Below are 14,665 nucleotides of genomic sequence, written 5' to 3'. Positions count from 1 at the left end.
GCCAGATTTTAATTATAGATCTATTGAAGTTCTCGTTCAATTCTAGTGTAGTTTTAATTCAGTTCTAGTTCATTCTTAGTTCAGATCTTGTCGGGTTCTAACTCAGTTCTAGTTCAGTTCAGTTCTAGTTTAGTTCTAGTTCAGTTCTAGTTCAGTTCTAGTTCAGTTCTAGTTCAGTTCTAGTTCAGTTCTAGTTCAGTTCTAGTTCAGTTCTAGTTCAGTTCTAGTTCAGTTCTAGTTCAGTTCTAGTTCAGTTCTAGTTCAGTTCTAGTTCAGTTCTAGTTCAGTTCTAGTTCAGTTCTAGTTCAGTTCTAGTTCAGTTCTAGTTCAGTTCTAGTTCAGTTCTAGTTCAGTTCTAGTTCAGTTCTAGTTCAGTTCTAGTTCAGTTCTAGTTCAGTTCTAGTTCAATTCTAGTTCAGTTCTAGTTCAGTTCTAGTTCTGTTATAGTTCAGTTCTAGTTCAGTTCTAGTTCAGTTCTAGTTCAGTTCTAGTTCAGTTATAGTTCAGTTATAGTTCAGTTATAGTTCAGATCTAGTTCAGTTCTAGTTCAGTTCTAGTTCAATTCTAGTTCAGTTCTAGTTCAGTTCTAGTTTAGTTCTAGTTCAGTTCTAGTTCAGTTTTAGTTCAGTTAGATTACAGAAATAATAATAATTGAACTTACATTTTACTAGGTCTACTTATACCATTTGATACTTTACCTAGAAGAGAAGAAATTGAGAAAATATGTAATTAGAATATGAAGAAAAATTTTTAAAAATATTAAAAATTTTCCCGTACCGGGAATCGAACCCGGGCCTTCCGGGTGAGAGCCGGATATCCTAACCACTAGACAATACGGGATAGTTATATAAAAAGCGCAATAAAGGTACTTAAAGAAAAATACTAAAAATAAATTTTAAGGTTGTGTGTTTATTTGTGAAAAATCAAAAAAAAAAGAAAAACTCCCTAATGGTTTTGCTATATAAGCTTGTGGGAAAAATGTGAAAATTTCCGGCAGGAAAATTTTAACTTTTTAATTTAATTTAAAAAACAAAAAAAATTATTTTCCCGTACCGGGAATCGAACCCGGGCCTTCCGGGTGAGAGCCGGATATCCTAACCACTAGACAATACGGGATTGTTGAAACTGTAAAACAAATTGTTTGTTAAGAACTACAGCAACCACTCACTACGTACATATATTCTAAGTAGAACAAAATAAATCAAATAAAAATTATCACACACTTTAAACAAAAACCTTGACTCTTGTGATTATTTTCTAGTGATTTAATATTTTCATTTAATTTTTTCATTACAGTGATACATTTGTCTGCTATACTAATGACGGTCGGTCTCCACCAGCCAAAGGCTAATGATCTTGAAATTGTGTAAAAATTATATATGTAGAATACATTGTGTAAAGTAAACGACATAAAAGGTAAATCATGAAATACATTTATCAGCCGAAGTAGAAAAAAAACACACAAAATAATGAACAATTCACCAACGTGCTGTTAATAAACCCACGCAGTAGAGTAAACAGATTTACGAAAAAAAGTTTGTTTAAATAAAAAAATACGAACATATTTATTTATTTGCTGCAATTAGTGTCGTTATTTCGTGTTAAAATACAAAAAAATATAAAAAAAGAAAAAACAAAATGGAAATTGTCAGCCAAGTTCATTGTTTGTATGAATAATACAATATTACAAAACCGAAACAAAACAAAATTTAAATGCCAGCCGGTGATTTTTGTTTTCATCTTATCATCATCAACCACAAATGAGAAAAAATCATAAAATACTATAATTTTTTAAGCAAAATAAATTACGGGCGGCAAACAATACAAAAAAAGGTGAAAAGCGCATTTTTTTGCAATTTGCAAACAGTCACTCAAACATTTTAAAACCACGTACAAACCACCAACAACAATTGGTCAATCGGCCCGTAATTTTTAATAAACAATCGTTGTCTTTGTATTCCTTGACTTCTACAATGGCGTCAATAATCTAAATGACGATCTCTTAGAATCTCTTGTTAACACAAATGAGCCAAACAGCCATATGATCATTTAGCTGTTTAAAAGTTCGTTAAATACTTGTTCGAAAAAGTGGCAAATGCAATTTGTATAAAAAAAAACTAAAAATTACTTATTATAGACAATAAAAGTGGGTCAAAATTGCAAAGTGTTTGTGTGTGTTTTATTAGCAAATTGAAGGCGTTAAAATTTAATAAAATCAATTTTTCTTTGTGCAAACAAAAATAAAAAATTAACAAAGAAACTCATTGTTTTGGTGAAATAAAAACTTGTAAAAAGGGATATGAAATCCATCATACATAAAATTATTACGACATTTTCTATTATTTATTACAAAACGATCATTGAGACATTTAGGTCAATAGTCTAATAATAAAATTGACTACGACTTTTTGACTAGAATCAATTTTGTAAACTAAATGAATTTCTGTTAAAAAATGAAATTCAGATCTGGTTCAGTTCTAGTACAGTTGTAGTTCAGTTATAGTTCATTTCTAGTTCGGTTCTAGTTCAGATCTAGTTCAGTTCTAGTTCAGTTCTAGTTCAGTTCTAGTTCAGTTCTAGTTCAGTTCTAGTTCAGTTCTAGTTCAGTTCTAGTTCAGTTCTAGTTCAGTTCTAGTTCAGTTCTAGTTCAGTTCTAGTTCAGTTCTAGTTCAGTTCTAGTTCAGTTCTAGTACAGTTGTAGTTCAGTTATAGTTCATTTCTAGTTCGGTTCTAGTTCAGATCTAGTTCAGTTCTAGTTCAGTTCTAGTTCAGTTCTAGTTCAGTTCTAGTTCAGTTCTAGTTCAGTTCTAGTTCAGTTCTAGTTCAGTTCTAGTTCAGTTCTAGTTCAGTTTTAGTTCAGTTCTAGTTCAGTTCTAGTTCAGTTCTAGTTCAGTTCTAGTCAGTTCTAGTTCAGTTCTAGTTCAGTTCTAGTTCAGTTCTAGTTCAGTTCTAGTTCAGTTCTATTTCAGTTCTAGTTCAGTTCTAGTTCAGTTCTAGTTCAGTTCTAGTTCAGTTCTAGTTCAGTTCTAGTTCAGTTCTAGTTCAGTTCTAGTTCAGTTCTAGTTCAGTTCTAGTTCAGTTCTAGTTCAGTTAGTTTTCAGTTCTAGTTCAGTTCTAGTTCAGTTCTAGTTCAGTTCTAGTTCAGTTCTAGTTCAGTTCTAGTTCAGTTCTAGTTCAGTTCTAGTTCAGTTCTAGTTCAGTTCTAGTTCAGTTCTAGTTCAGTTTCTAGTTCAGTTCTAGTTCAGTTCTAGTTCAGTTCTAGTTTCAGTTCTAGTTCAGTTCTAGTTCAGTTCTAGTTCAGTTCTAGTTCAGTTCTAGTTCAGTTCTAGTTCAGTTCTAGTTCAGTTCTAGTTCAATTCTAGTTCAGTTCTAGTTCAGTTCTAGTTCAGTTCTAGTTCAGTTCTAGTTCAGTTCTAGTTCAGTTCTAGTTCAGTTCTAGTTCAGCTCTAGTTCAGTTCTAGTTCAGTTCTAGTTCAGTTCTAGTTCAGTTCTAGTACAGTTCTAGTTCATTTCTAGTTCAGTTCTAGTTCAGTTCTAGTTCAGTTCTAGTTCAGTTCTAGTTCTGTTCTAGTTCAGATCTAGTTCAGTTCAATTTCAGTTTTTGTTCAGTTCTAGTTTAGTTCGACATCGATTTAAACGTATCTTTTTGAAATGTGTTAGAAATGAGGATAGAAATGTGTGAGAAATATAATGTTTTAGAATTACAACAATATTAAGAATTATTAAAGTTCTTTATATATCAGTTATTAAAAAAAGATTTCCCGTACCGGGAATCGAACCCGGGCCTTCCGGGTGAGAGCCGGATATCCTAACCACTAGACAATACGGGATACTTAAATTATGAGCAAATTATTGAACTTAAATTTTAATTCTAAAAATAACACTATTGTGTTTACAATAGCATATTTTAGTAACCGAGTTTGAATCTTGTAGGAATCTAAAATAAGTTTAAAGAGAAAAAAATCTTAAGAAAGAAGGGAAATACTTTTGAATATGTTTCTTTTGAGGTAAAATATTATTTTATATATTTTGGTTTTTTTAATGGATTTTAGTCCCTTTTTCATTTTGACCTCTCCAAAACTTTTTGCGCGTACGTTAGCTAATTTTTTATAATTAAAAGCATATTGTTGTAAAAAAAACAATAAAAAACTAAAATCAACAAAAAATATCAAAAAAGCTTAAAAGCCCACTAAATTATAATAAAAATTCTTTAAATATTTCAGATGCTGAAATAAACACAAAATTCAAATGAATAGATACGTGACAAGTAAATCGTTTTGAAAAAAACCCAAACAAATATATAAATAAAAAAAAATAAATTTGAATACTTTTACAAAAAATATACATTCATTCATAAAAAAACGAACAAAAATTCAAACTTTATACTCTCTTAAGAAAATAAGAGAAGAGAAAAAAATAAAAAAATATAAAACCTAACAATGAATTCATCACATTTGGTCACCCCAATGAATACTCATCATCCACATCATCACAATACAACCCATCATGTGCCCACCAACAGCACGTACACATCAAAAATGCCCACATCGAACAACAGCAACCAACCGACAACCACAAGTACGATCCACAATTACCATCCACATGATCAACATGCCGGTCTCTCCGCTTCTACATTAGTAAACAAATCGAATAATTCCACCACCAACACATCAACAACAAATACACAACAAAATATTGTTAATAATGTGGGGGCTGGTCTTTCATCAACAACAAGCGCATCATCTGCGACGCCAACAAATACTAACACATCATATAAATTTGCGCCTGCACGTAGACTAGCTGCTAGGCAGACTTTACGTTTGGCCATACCCAAACAACCGGGTGATTCACAACAACATTCTCAGCTAAACTCAACGGCACCAGCTATGACGGGGAATAATAATAGTCTAGCAACACAATTTAAACATTCATCGCCTTCACAGTTACCGCCAGCTCCCATACTCAAAAGACCACCCATTAATACCCCCAATTATTCCTCAACTCCTACTTCAATTTCACAAAATTCCCATATACCGAAGTCAGCCTCTCCATTAGAGTCTCATCATTTACCCAATGTTTTACATCATTCAACCACACCCATCTGTACGGCAGCTACTCCCTCGAGTGTAGGCAGTAATAAGTTTTTAAGGGTTCGTAATCCCAGCATAACGTTAAATTCTTCCGATGTCTGCAGTAATAATGATTTGTTTGCTTTCGCTAAGGAATTCTCCTCGCCAGCAGTGGGAGGGGGAGGTAAGTTGAAGTTAGGATTTTTAAAGAAGACTTTTTATTTGATTAATTTTTACAATTTTAGATCATTCCCCGATATTTGCGGAAATTGCCTCTTCAATATCACCCTCTACAGCTAGCTCTGGTTCACCCACAAATCACTTAAGTCGTTTGTTCAATTTAAGCCCCTCGACTTTGCGAAGTTATGGAAATGTAAGTACCGTCACTTTTTTTACTTAATTTTTATAGGACTACAAGTAAAATTAATATTTTTAAAGAACTAATTCCATTTTTTAGTTATAAATGAGGGTAATCAAATCCAAACTATAGTTATGGTCTTGAGTTCAATCTGTAATCGAGTAAATAATACCGACTATAGTAGAATATATTGTTGAGACTAACATTATTCGAATATATACTATAGTACAGATTATAGTTTAATCTATCCAGACTACAGTAGCGTATACAATCCCATCTTATAGTCTCTAGTCTGGTTTATATAAACCTAGACTCCAGTAGGGTTTATCGTCCAGAATTTAGTCGAGTAGACCATAGTTGAGATTATAGCCAGGTAGACTATAATCCAAAATATAGTCGAGTCTATAATCCAAAATACAGTCTAGTCATTGTCTGGACTATATAGACCCTCGTCGGATCTATAGTTTATAATTTAGTCGAGTCTACCATATTTTTCTACACGATATAGTCAAGATTATAGTTCTATAGTTCTAGTTTATAGTCGAGACCAAAAACTCTTTAAATTTTCTCAAAATATAGTCGAGTCTAGTCTAGTCGAGTGTTGTGTATATTCTTCTGTACAGTCTAGTCGAGATTATAGTCCAGTGTATAATGTAGACTATAGTCGAGTCTATAATCCAAACTATAGTCTAGTCCATAGTCTCTTGTATGGACTATATAGACTCTTGTCGGATCTGTAGTTTAGAATATAGTAGAGTATATTGTCTGGACTATACAGACCCTCGTTGGTTTTGTAGTTTATAATATAGTCGAGTCTACCATATTTTACTACACGATGTAGTCAAGATTATAGTTCTTTAGTTCAAGTTTATAGTCGAAACCAAAAACTCTTTAAATTTTCTCAAAATATAGTCGAGTCTAGACTATATAAACTAGACTTCAGTAGAGTTTATAATCCAGAATTTTGTTGTGTATATTCCTCTCTACAGTCTAGTCGAGATTATAGTCGAGTGTATAATGTAGACTTTAGTCAAGTATATAATCCAAACTATAGTCTAGTCTATAGTCTCTTGTATGGACTATAAAGACTCTCGTCGGATCTGTAGTTTAGAATATTGTATAGTCTATTGGCTAATCTGTGGTCTGGTCTATAGTAGAGTATAGAGTATATATAGTCTAGACTATAGTCCATATTATAGTGGAAAATAGACTACAGTATAGACTATAATCTTGTCTCAAGTCGAATCTATAGTATAGATTATAGTCTAGACTCAATTCGAGTCTATGATCTAATTGAGCCTATAAATCAGATTAAAGTAAAGTCAATAGTTCAGACTATTTTAGAGTCTATAGTTCAGACTATAGTCGCGTTACTTGATTAGGTTAAAGTTTGCTGGATATTGAAGTAAATTCCAGACTTAAGGGTAGATTATAGTCCTACAGACTAGTACTAAAAACAATATCCCTAAGCTGAGTAGAGACTAAAGTCCTTCTATTCTTACTGTAGTCATTAGTATAAACGAGACTACAGACCAGAATGTAGTACAGACGAGATTTTCGTCCATACTTTAGTACAGACTTTAATCGATGCTATGATCGATCAAATATTGGACACATTTAGAGTCGAAACTTTAAAAACCTGAAGACTCAAGTCGAGAATGCAGTTTCATATATAGTACAGACTAAAGTAAAGACTATTATCAAAACGATATGCAGATTATAGTCGAGCCTGTAGAACGATTATAACACAGTTCATAGGATTATACTATTCGCTATAGTCAAGATTATAGTTCTATAGTTCGAACTAGTGTCTAGACTATACAGTCGAGATCATAAACGCTTTAAATTTTCTCAAAATATAGAATTAATTAATAAAAAATCTCTTAAAAGAGAAAAATAACTCAAATTTCATAAGTCGCTAAAATTTTAAATAAACAAAGAATGACAATTGCTATTTATACTAACAGCAAAATAGCACGTTCACAAAATAATTTCTATTTACAAAACTACACGAAATCTTTAGATCTAATTTTAAACTATGATACAATTTCTAATCAAAATTCTATAAATTTACCGTTTAAAATTCTGTTGAAATAACGAAAACAAAATAAAAAAAAATAAAAACATAATTCCCATACAAATAATGGCAAAATCAAAGGTCATGACTTTTTCAACAAAAAAAAAACGCAATTAAATTATTCACACAATTTTAGCTTAAAGCTACCACCACCTTCGTAAAGGAAGGAAAAGAATAGGAAAACAACAGCAACGTAAGGCACAACAAACAAAACAAACGAATAATTATTATAAAGTCTAGGTGAAATTCATAAATTGAAATACAAATGTTGAATATATATAGATTTGACTGACTATGAGTTTTAATATAAATGATAAAAAAAACTACTATTTACTATTATTTGTTGGGAATATTGAATACCAAATTAGAAGAAAGAACTTGTTTTTTTTTTCAATGGTTTGAATACAGTTAACACCTCACTAGCTTAATTAGTAAAATATATATAAAGAAGATACAACAAATAGAGAAAACATTATTAAAAACAGTTAGAATGAATCTTAGAGCTCCCTACATTGTATTGTTTTGAGTTCCGGGATAGATCCCATACTCTGGTATTTCAACATATATTCAAGTTAATAGCTATAGTCGAGTATATAGTCCATACTAAAGTCAAGTCTATAGTCTAGACAATAGTCCAGTCTATAATCTAGAACATAGTGTAGTCTATAGTCCATTAGAAGCAATAGTCTAGTCTATAGTTATAAGTCCAAAATAAACTGGACTACTACTGACCAGACTATTGACCATGCTATAGACCAGACTATAGACTAGGCTATAGAGTATAATATAAACTAGACTGTGGACTAGACTATAGACCAGACTATTGACTAGGCTATAGAGTATAATATAAACTAGACTGTAGACTAGACTATAGACCAGACTATGTCTATGTAGACCAGGCTATAGAGTATAATATAAACTAGACTGTAGACTAGACTATAGACCAGACTATTGACAAGGCTATAGAGTATAATATAAACTAGACTGTAAACTAGACTATAGACCAGACTATAGAATAGATTATAGACTATAAACTAGACTATAGATTAGACTATAGACTAGACTATAGATAAGACTTTAGAATTTGATTTTAGTCCATAGTCTATTCTATAGTTCAAGCTATAATCCAGTCTAAATTCCAGATTATAGTCCAGTCTAAAGTCCAGACTATAGACCAGACTATAGTCCAGACTATAGACAAGACTATAGTCCAGACTATAGTCCAGTCTATAGACTAGAATCTAGTCAAGTCTATAGTCTAGACTATCGTAAGTCTATAGTCTAGACTATAGTCAAGTCTATAGTCTAGACTATAGTAAAGTCTATAGTATAGACTATAGTCAAGTCTAGACTATAGTCAAGTCTATAGTCCAGACTATAGTCAAGTCTATAGTCCAGACTATATTCTAGTCTATAGTCCAGACTATAGTCCAGTCTATAGTCCAGACATAGTCCAGTCTATAGTCCAGACATAGTCCAGTCTATAGTCCAGTCTATAGTCCAGACATAGTCCAGTCCAGTCTATAGTCCAGACTACAGTAAAGTCTATAGTCTAGACTATAGTCCAGTCTATAGTCAAGTATATAGTCCAGACTATAGTCCAGTCTATAGTCCAGTATATAGTCCAGACTATAGTCCAGTCTATAGTCCAGACTATAGTCCAGTCTATAGTCCAGACTATAGTCCAAACTATAATCCAGACTATAGACCAGTCTATAGTCCGGACTATAGTTCAGTATATAGTCCAGTCTATAGTCCAGACTATTGTCCAGTCTATAGTCCAATTGACAATATAATATATATATTCCAGATTATTGCCTAATCTATAATCCAGGCTATAGCCTAGTCCATAGTCCAGTCGATAGTATAGTGTGTAGAGTGTACACATTTTCATACTGCAAAACATGCTAATTTCTAATGATCATTAATTAAATAATTTATAGAATTTGTTAAAAACAGTTCGTAAAAATAAGTTAATAAAATGAAAAATTATTACAACTTAAAACAACAACAAGAAAAAAAAGTTGATCATTATGAGTCTTAGTGACGTAGATGCAACAACATGATTAGATGGCACGCTTGGGTAGTTTATTCGTTAGTTAGATAGTTACTAAGTTAGTTGTTAACTAACTAAGTTTGTGAATGAAACAGTGAGGAGAGAGAGAGAAAGAAAGAGAATCTATTGTATATGGCACTCCCTTACTTTCTATGGATTTATAATATGTTTCCCTTATTTATTAAGAACACAACTAACTAACTTATACATTCATAATTTTGTTTTAATTTTCATAGTGTGACTAAATTTGTTTTTTTATAAATCCATAAAAAATGGATTAAAGGAAGAAATGGCAATTTTACAGTTTGGCTTTAAAGGTTATAGAGGGTTATTAGAGCAGCAGTCAAAGGTTATTTATGTTAAACTAAATATATAGTATAATTAATTTATTAATAAAATAGGAAAAATCTACCAAAAATATTTAGGGGTGTGGAAGTATTTAGACATCTCAAATTAATTAATCAACAGTTAAAATATGGAAAATGTGAAAAACAAAACCGAACTGAAAACACATTTAATTCAACAAATTTTTATTATTAAAACTAATTTCAAGAATTTTTGAAAATTTCGAAAAAAAATTTAATGATTTTTTAAATAAAATTCAAAATATTTTTAAAAAATTGTTTTTAAAAAATTTGCGTATAAAACATATTTTGAGCATTTTAATATTAAGTTCGAAAATTTTTTTAAATTTCGAAACTTAGTTATTTAGTAAAAAAATTGTATTCCAAACTAAGAAATGAGTTTTTGCCAAAAGCTTATTTTCAATACAAAAGACTATTTCGAAATTTAGTTCGAAATCTTTAAAATTATGAAAATGTTTGAAATTGAATTCAAGTTCTTTAAACATTTTTGTGTTCAATAAATCTGTTTTATTGGTTTTTTCCAAAATTAAGTTTGAAAAATTCAATAAAATTTAAAAAATTTTCTTTTTTAATGAAAAACTTTATTATTTTTACAAAATTTTATGTTTCAATTCTATTTTAAGAATGTTCAAGTATTTCGAAATTTCGTTCGAAAATTCAAAATTCCTTAAAATGTTTAAATTAGATTTAACTTCAAATAGGTTTTATCGATGTTTAATTTCACTTATAAAAATTTTCGAAAATTTCGAAATTAAATTTGAAAATTTCGAAATTAAGTTCAAAATTTTTATGTAGAAATGGTATTTTATTTACAAATATTTCGAAATTAAATTCGAAAAATTTCGAAATTAATTTAAATTTTAGAAAATGTTATAAGATAGTAAAAAACTTTTTATTCATTTAGTTTCTCTTGAAATTTGTTTTATTGTTTATTATTTTAATTTTTAAGAATTTTCCAATACAAGTTCGAAGATTTCGAAATTAAGTTTTGAAAAATCTAAAATTTGGTACAAATTTAAAAAAATTGCAATCTAAGCTATTTTTAAAAGTTTTGTATAAGAATATTTTAAAATTAAGTTTGAAAACTTAGAAATTTTTATGTTAAAAACGTATTTCGAAATTAAGTTCGAAAACTTTTTTTTAGAAATTGTCTAAAAACAATAATTCAATAATTTTTACTTCAAACAGAGTTTTATCATTGTTTATTTTTACTTATATATATTTTCGAAAACTTCGAAATTAATTTCGAAAAATTTTTTTAAATTTTGAAATTATTTTCGAAAATTTTTGAAAATTTCGAAATTATTTTCGAAAAATTTTGAAAATGTTCAAAATTTAAAAATTAACTAAAATGTTTAAAATTGTATTCTTGTTCAAAAAAAAATTATGTTTTTGTAAAACATTTGTATTAAAACTCACATTTTTAGTATTTAAAAACATTTCATTTTGTTCGAAAATAACGAAATTTATCAAAATATTTGAAATTTTCTTAAAATACTGATAAATATTTTGTATTCAATAATTTTTACTTCAGATTTACTTTATTTTTATATATAATAATTTCGAAATTAAGATCGAAAAATTCGAAATTCCTAAAAATTACAGAAAAAATAACATAAAAATCGTTGTTTTATTAATTTTTACTTCAAATATGTTTTGTTATTGTTTATTTCGACTTTTTCGAAAGTTTTGAAATTCAGTTCGAAAATTTTCGAAATTCTTATCAATAATAAAAAAAAATTAATTTTAAGTGCACATATACAATTTTTACCCAAAAATTTAGGTTTAAACCCTAAGAATATTTCGAATATTTTCTTCAAAAGCTTTTTACTTAATCAAATTTCTCAATAAAGTTTGAAAGTTTCCTATAGTAGAAATGTTTGATCAGAAAGTTTCATGAGTATCATTTCAATGCTTGCATCAGGTTCGTAGGACCATAAATCGCTTTAGGTTAACATTTCAACTTGCACTTTAAAGCCTAACAAACTGGATTTATTTATCGATTTTGAAAATGTGTAAAATACTCAAATAGATATTAACTTTCTTTAAACTACTAAAAAATTATTCAAAATGTTCTTTTTATATTCGACTATGTCGAATCTTATATACCCTCCATCACCATGCAGTAAATGTAATGCTCTCCTATAAACATTAGGTTAATATTATTATGAGTTTTTGGCGTATCTAATTTCATATCCAGTAATGTTCGTTAATGTCGATTTCTGAAGGAGGCTTTATAGGTAGAGACAATTATGAACCGATTTTATGACATTTCTATTCATTGTCGAATTTCAGCGCTATACTCGCATTTTTTTGGGGGGGGAGGGGCACTTGTATAGGTGCTATGCGAAAACGTGAACCGATGTTGCTCATTTCCAATACAAAACCTATAGGAAATGTTTTTTGTGAAATTTCAACCCTCTATCTCTTCGTTCGGACTCTAGCATACTTTTAACAGACAGATCCAGCGAAGTATTTCCAAAAGAATAACATTTATCACAACTTGAAAAGTAGAACTAAGTGATTTTTTTAACTTCTTTGGAAGTGATGTTTATTGACGTCCAATCAAAAGAATATACTTATTTAAAATTTAAGGTTTACTTTTGTTTGTACTAAAATCTTATGAATTAAACTAATTTTATTTTGGAGTTGATTGATTGAGAATGACTTCAGATGTCATTCCTATGACAAGCTTGTGTTAAAATCATAACTTCTTCAGGTCTTTTTCGGTACTTCCATGGAGTAAATTCTACTTCTTTGGAAGTTCTTTTTTTGTTGGGGACATACGGACAGACATGACTAGTTGGTCTTAGAATTTAATAAGAACCCAAAATATATATACTTTTTTGGGTCTATGACAAATATTTCGAAATGTTACAAACGGAATGACTAAATCAATATACCCCTCCCTCCCCTCTATTTTTTAATAATGAGTATAACAATATATAAACGATTTGTCATCAAAAGAGAAACCTCTTGACATAAATTAACATATTTAAAGCACTTCAATTAAATGCCTTAGGCCTTTAGGTAGGGTATTGACATGATCTGTTCTCTCTAAGACTTATTCAAAACAAATAATTACAAACAAACATACACATTCTGCCCCCTCCCCCCTTCAGAACCTATTGAATGTAAACTGTTTTATTATAGTGGATAATCTATCTACATATCTTGCCCATAGTATGTCTGCCAGTGAAAAAGGGGGGAGGGGCGGGGGTGAACAAAAACAAATATTTCTTTTGCTACTGCTGGTTTTGCTACTTAATGTTGTCATAACTTAAATACTAGACAGACTTTTTTAAAATATTTTATTTTTATGAAAAGAAATATTTCAAAATCAACAAAATAAAATCACTTTATGTTTGTAAATGTATTGGTTTGAAATTCTTTTAGGGTGTGTGTGTGTGTGAATTATTAGGTTTTTGTTTTTGGTCTCATCATTAACAACAGCATTTATTTACTCTGTTGCGATTTCATATATTCTTATTTCATTTTCAAAAAGAAACTGCCAAACAATATCGATTTGACGAAAATCAGAGAATAAATATTAAACAAATGTTTATCATTCTCGTCTAATGCATAGAATTTATTAATAAAATTTAAAAACAAAATACGTTTTGTGATCAAAACATTTTCAACGAGTAAATAAATGTGGGATTTTTATTTTCGAAATTCTCTTTAAAATTATTTGACGTTTATTATTTTGGGCTTTTTTTTAACGACAGTCAAAAAATGCCGTGTATAACTTATAAACAAATCATTTTTGTACTCAGTGTTTGAGAAGAGATTTAAAGGAATGCAGTCTTTAAAAAAAATCTATTTCTTATTTCAGCTTAGCTTTATTTTTCGAATTCTCTACTTAAAATTTTGTCAAGAGTTTTGAATGAAAAGCTCGAAGTAGACAGAATAGCTTGAGTAGAATCAAGTTTTGAATGAGTTCTGAGAGTTTTTTTGCTTTTCTACAATTTAAAGCGTTGATCTATTAAAGATCCTTGTATGTATGCCTCTCTCTGCCAAAGAATCTATGGTCTCTGTTAATATAGCCGAAATTTTATCGAAAAACTCTGATAATTGCAGAAAGTATCTAAAACGGAATCTTCTGCAACATAAAGTGTTGATCTATTAAAGATCATTATAATAGGGATGCCTCTCTCTCCCATAGCATGCGAAATTTTACTGAAGTTTAAACTACATCTAGTATATAAACCAGTCAACAGTTTATAACTGTGATTATAAATGATCTATAGAAATGATCATGAGAAACTGTGATAATTGCTGAAAGAATTCAAAACAGAATTAAACTATTAAAGATCTCTATTGTAAATCTTAAAATAAAATTAAAGAGTTTTTTAACTTTTCAGCAATTTGAAGTGTTGATCTATTAAAGTTCATCGTAGTTATTCATCCTATTGCCATAGCACCGGAACTTTTATTGAAGTTTAAACTCGATCAAGTAAATAAACCAGTTTGTGATTTTGTTTATGGATGATCTATAGGAATGAGCTTGAGAAACTGTGATAACTGCAGAAAGAATTCAAAATGGAATTGAACTATTGAAGATCTCTATTGTAAATCTCAAAATTAATTTTAAGTTATTTGACTTTGAAGCGTTGATCTATTAAAGATCATGATCTATAAAGATCATAGGTATGTATCTCTTAGTCAAAGGATAAGTAATTTTATTGAAGTTTAAACTAGATCAAGTAGATAAATCAGTCAACAGTTCGTAACTGTCTC

At 29.6% G+C, this 14,665-nt stretch overlaps 1 protein-coding gene and 3 non-coding genes across 4 annotated transcripts in view; 1 reads left to right on the top strand and 3 right to left on the bottom strand.

Annotated features, from left to right (window-relative positions):
* Positions 1–14,665, top strand: part of LOC111684214 (uncharacterized protein PB18E9.04c-like) — a 97,310-nt gene that overhangs the window by 11,960 nt on the left and 70,685 nt on the right. The window contains exons 2-4 of the mRNA XM_046952491.1: positions 1,297–1,416; positions 4,224–5,253; positions 5,315–5,442. Coding sequence (XP_046808447.1) covers positions 4,440–5,253; positions 5,315–5,442 — 942 coding nt within the window. The 5' untranslated portion in view covers positions 1,297–1,416; positions 4,224–4,439. The remainder of the gene's footprint in view (positions 1–1,296; positions 1,417–4,223; positions 5,254–5,314; positions 5,443–14,665) is intronic.
* On the bottom strand, positions 769–840 carry Trnae-cuc. The gene has a single exon. It is a non-coding gene; the product is annotated as a tRNA-Glu (tRNA).
* On the bottom strand, positions 1,045–1,116 carry Trnae-cuc. Its single transcript has one exon. It is a non-coding gene; the product is annotated as a tRNA-Glu (tRNA).
* On the bottom strand, positions 3,759–3,830 carry Trnae-cuc. Its single transcript has one exon. It is a non-coding gene; the product is annotated as a tRNA-Glu (tRNA).

Source organism: Lucilia cuprina, chromosome 5, assembly GCF_022045245.1.
Source record: "Lucilia cuprina isolate Lc7/37 chromosome 5, ASM2204524v1, whole genome shotgun sequence".
Classification (NCBI taxonomy): Eukaryota; Metazoa; Arthropoda; class Insecta; order Diptera; family Calliphoridae; genus Lucilia; species Lucilia cuprina.
The sequence above is the reverse complement of the archived record's forward strand: the minus strand, read 5'-3'. Positions and strand labels throughout refer to the sequence as shown.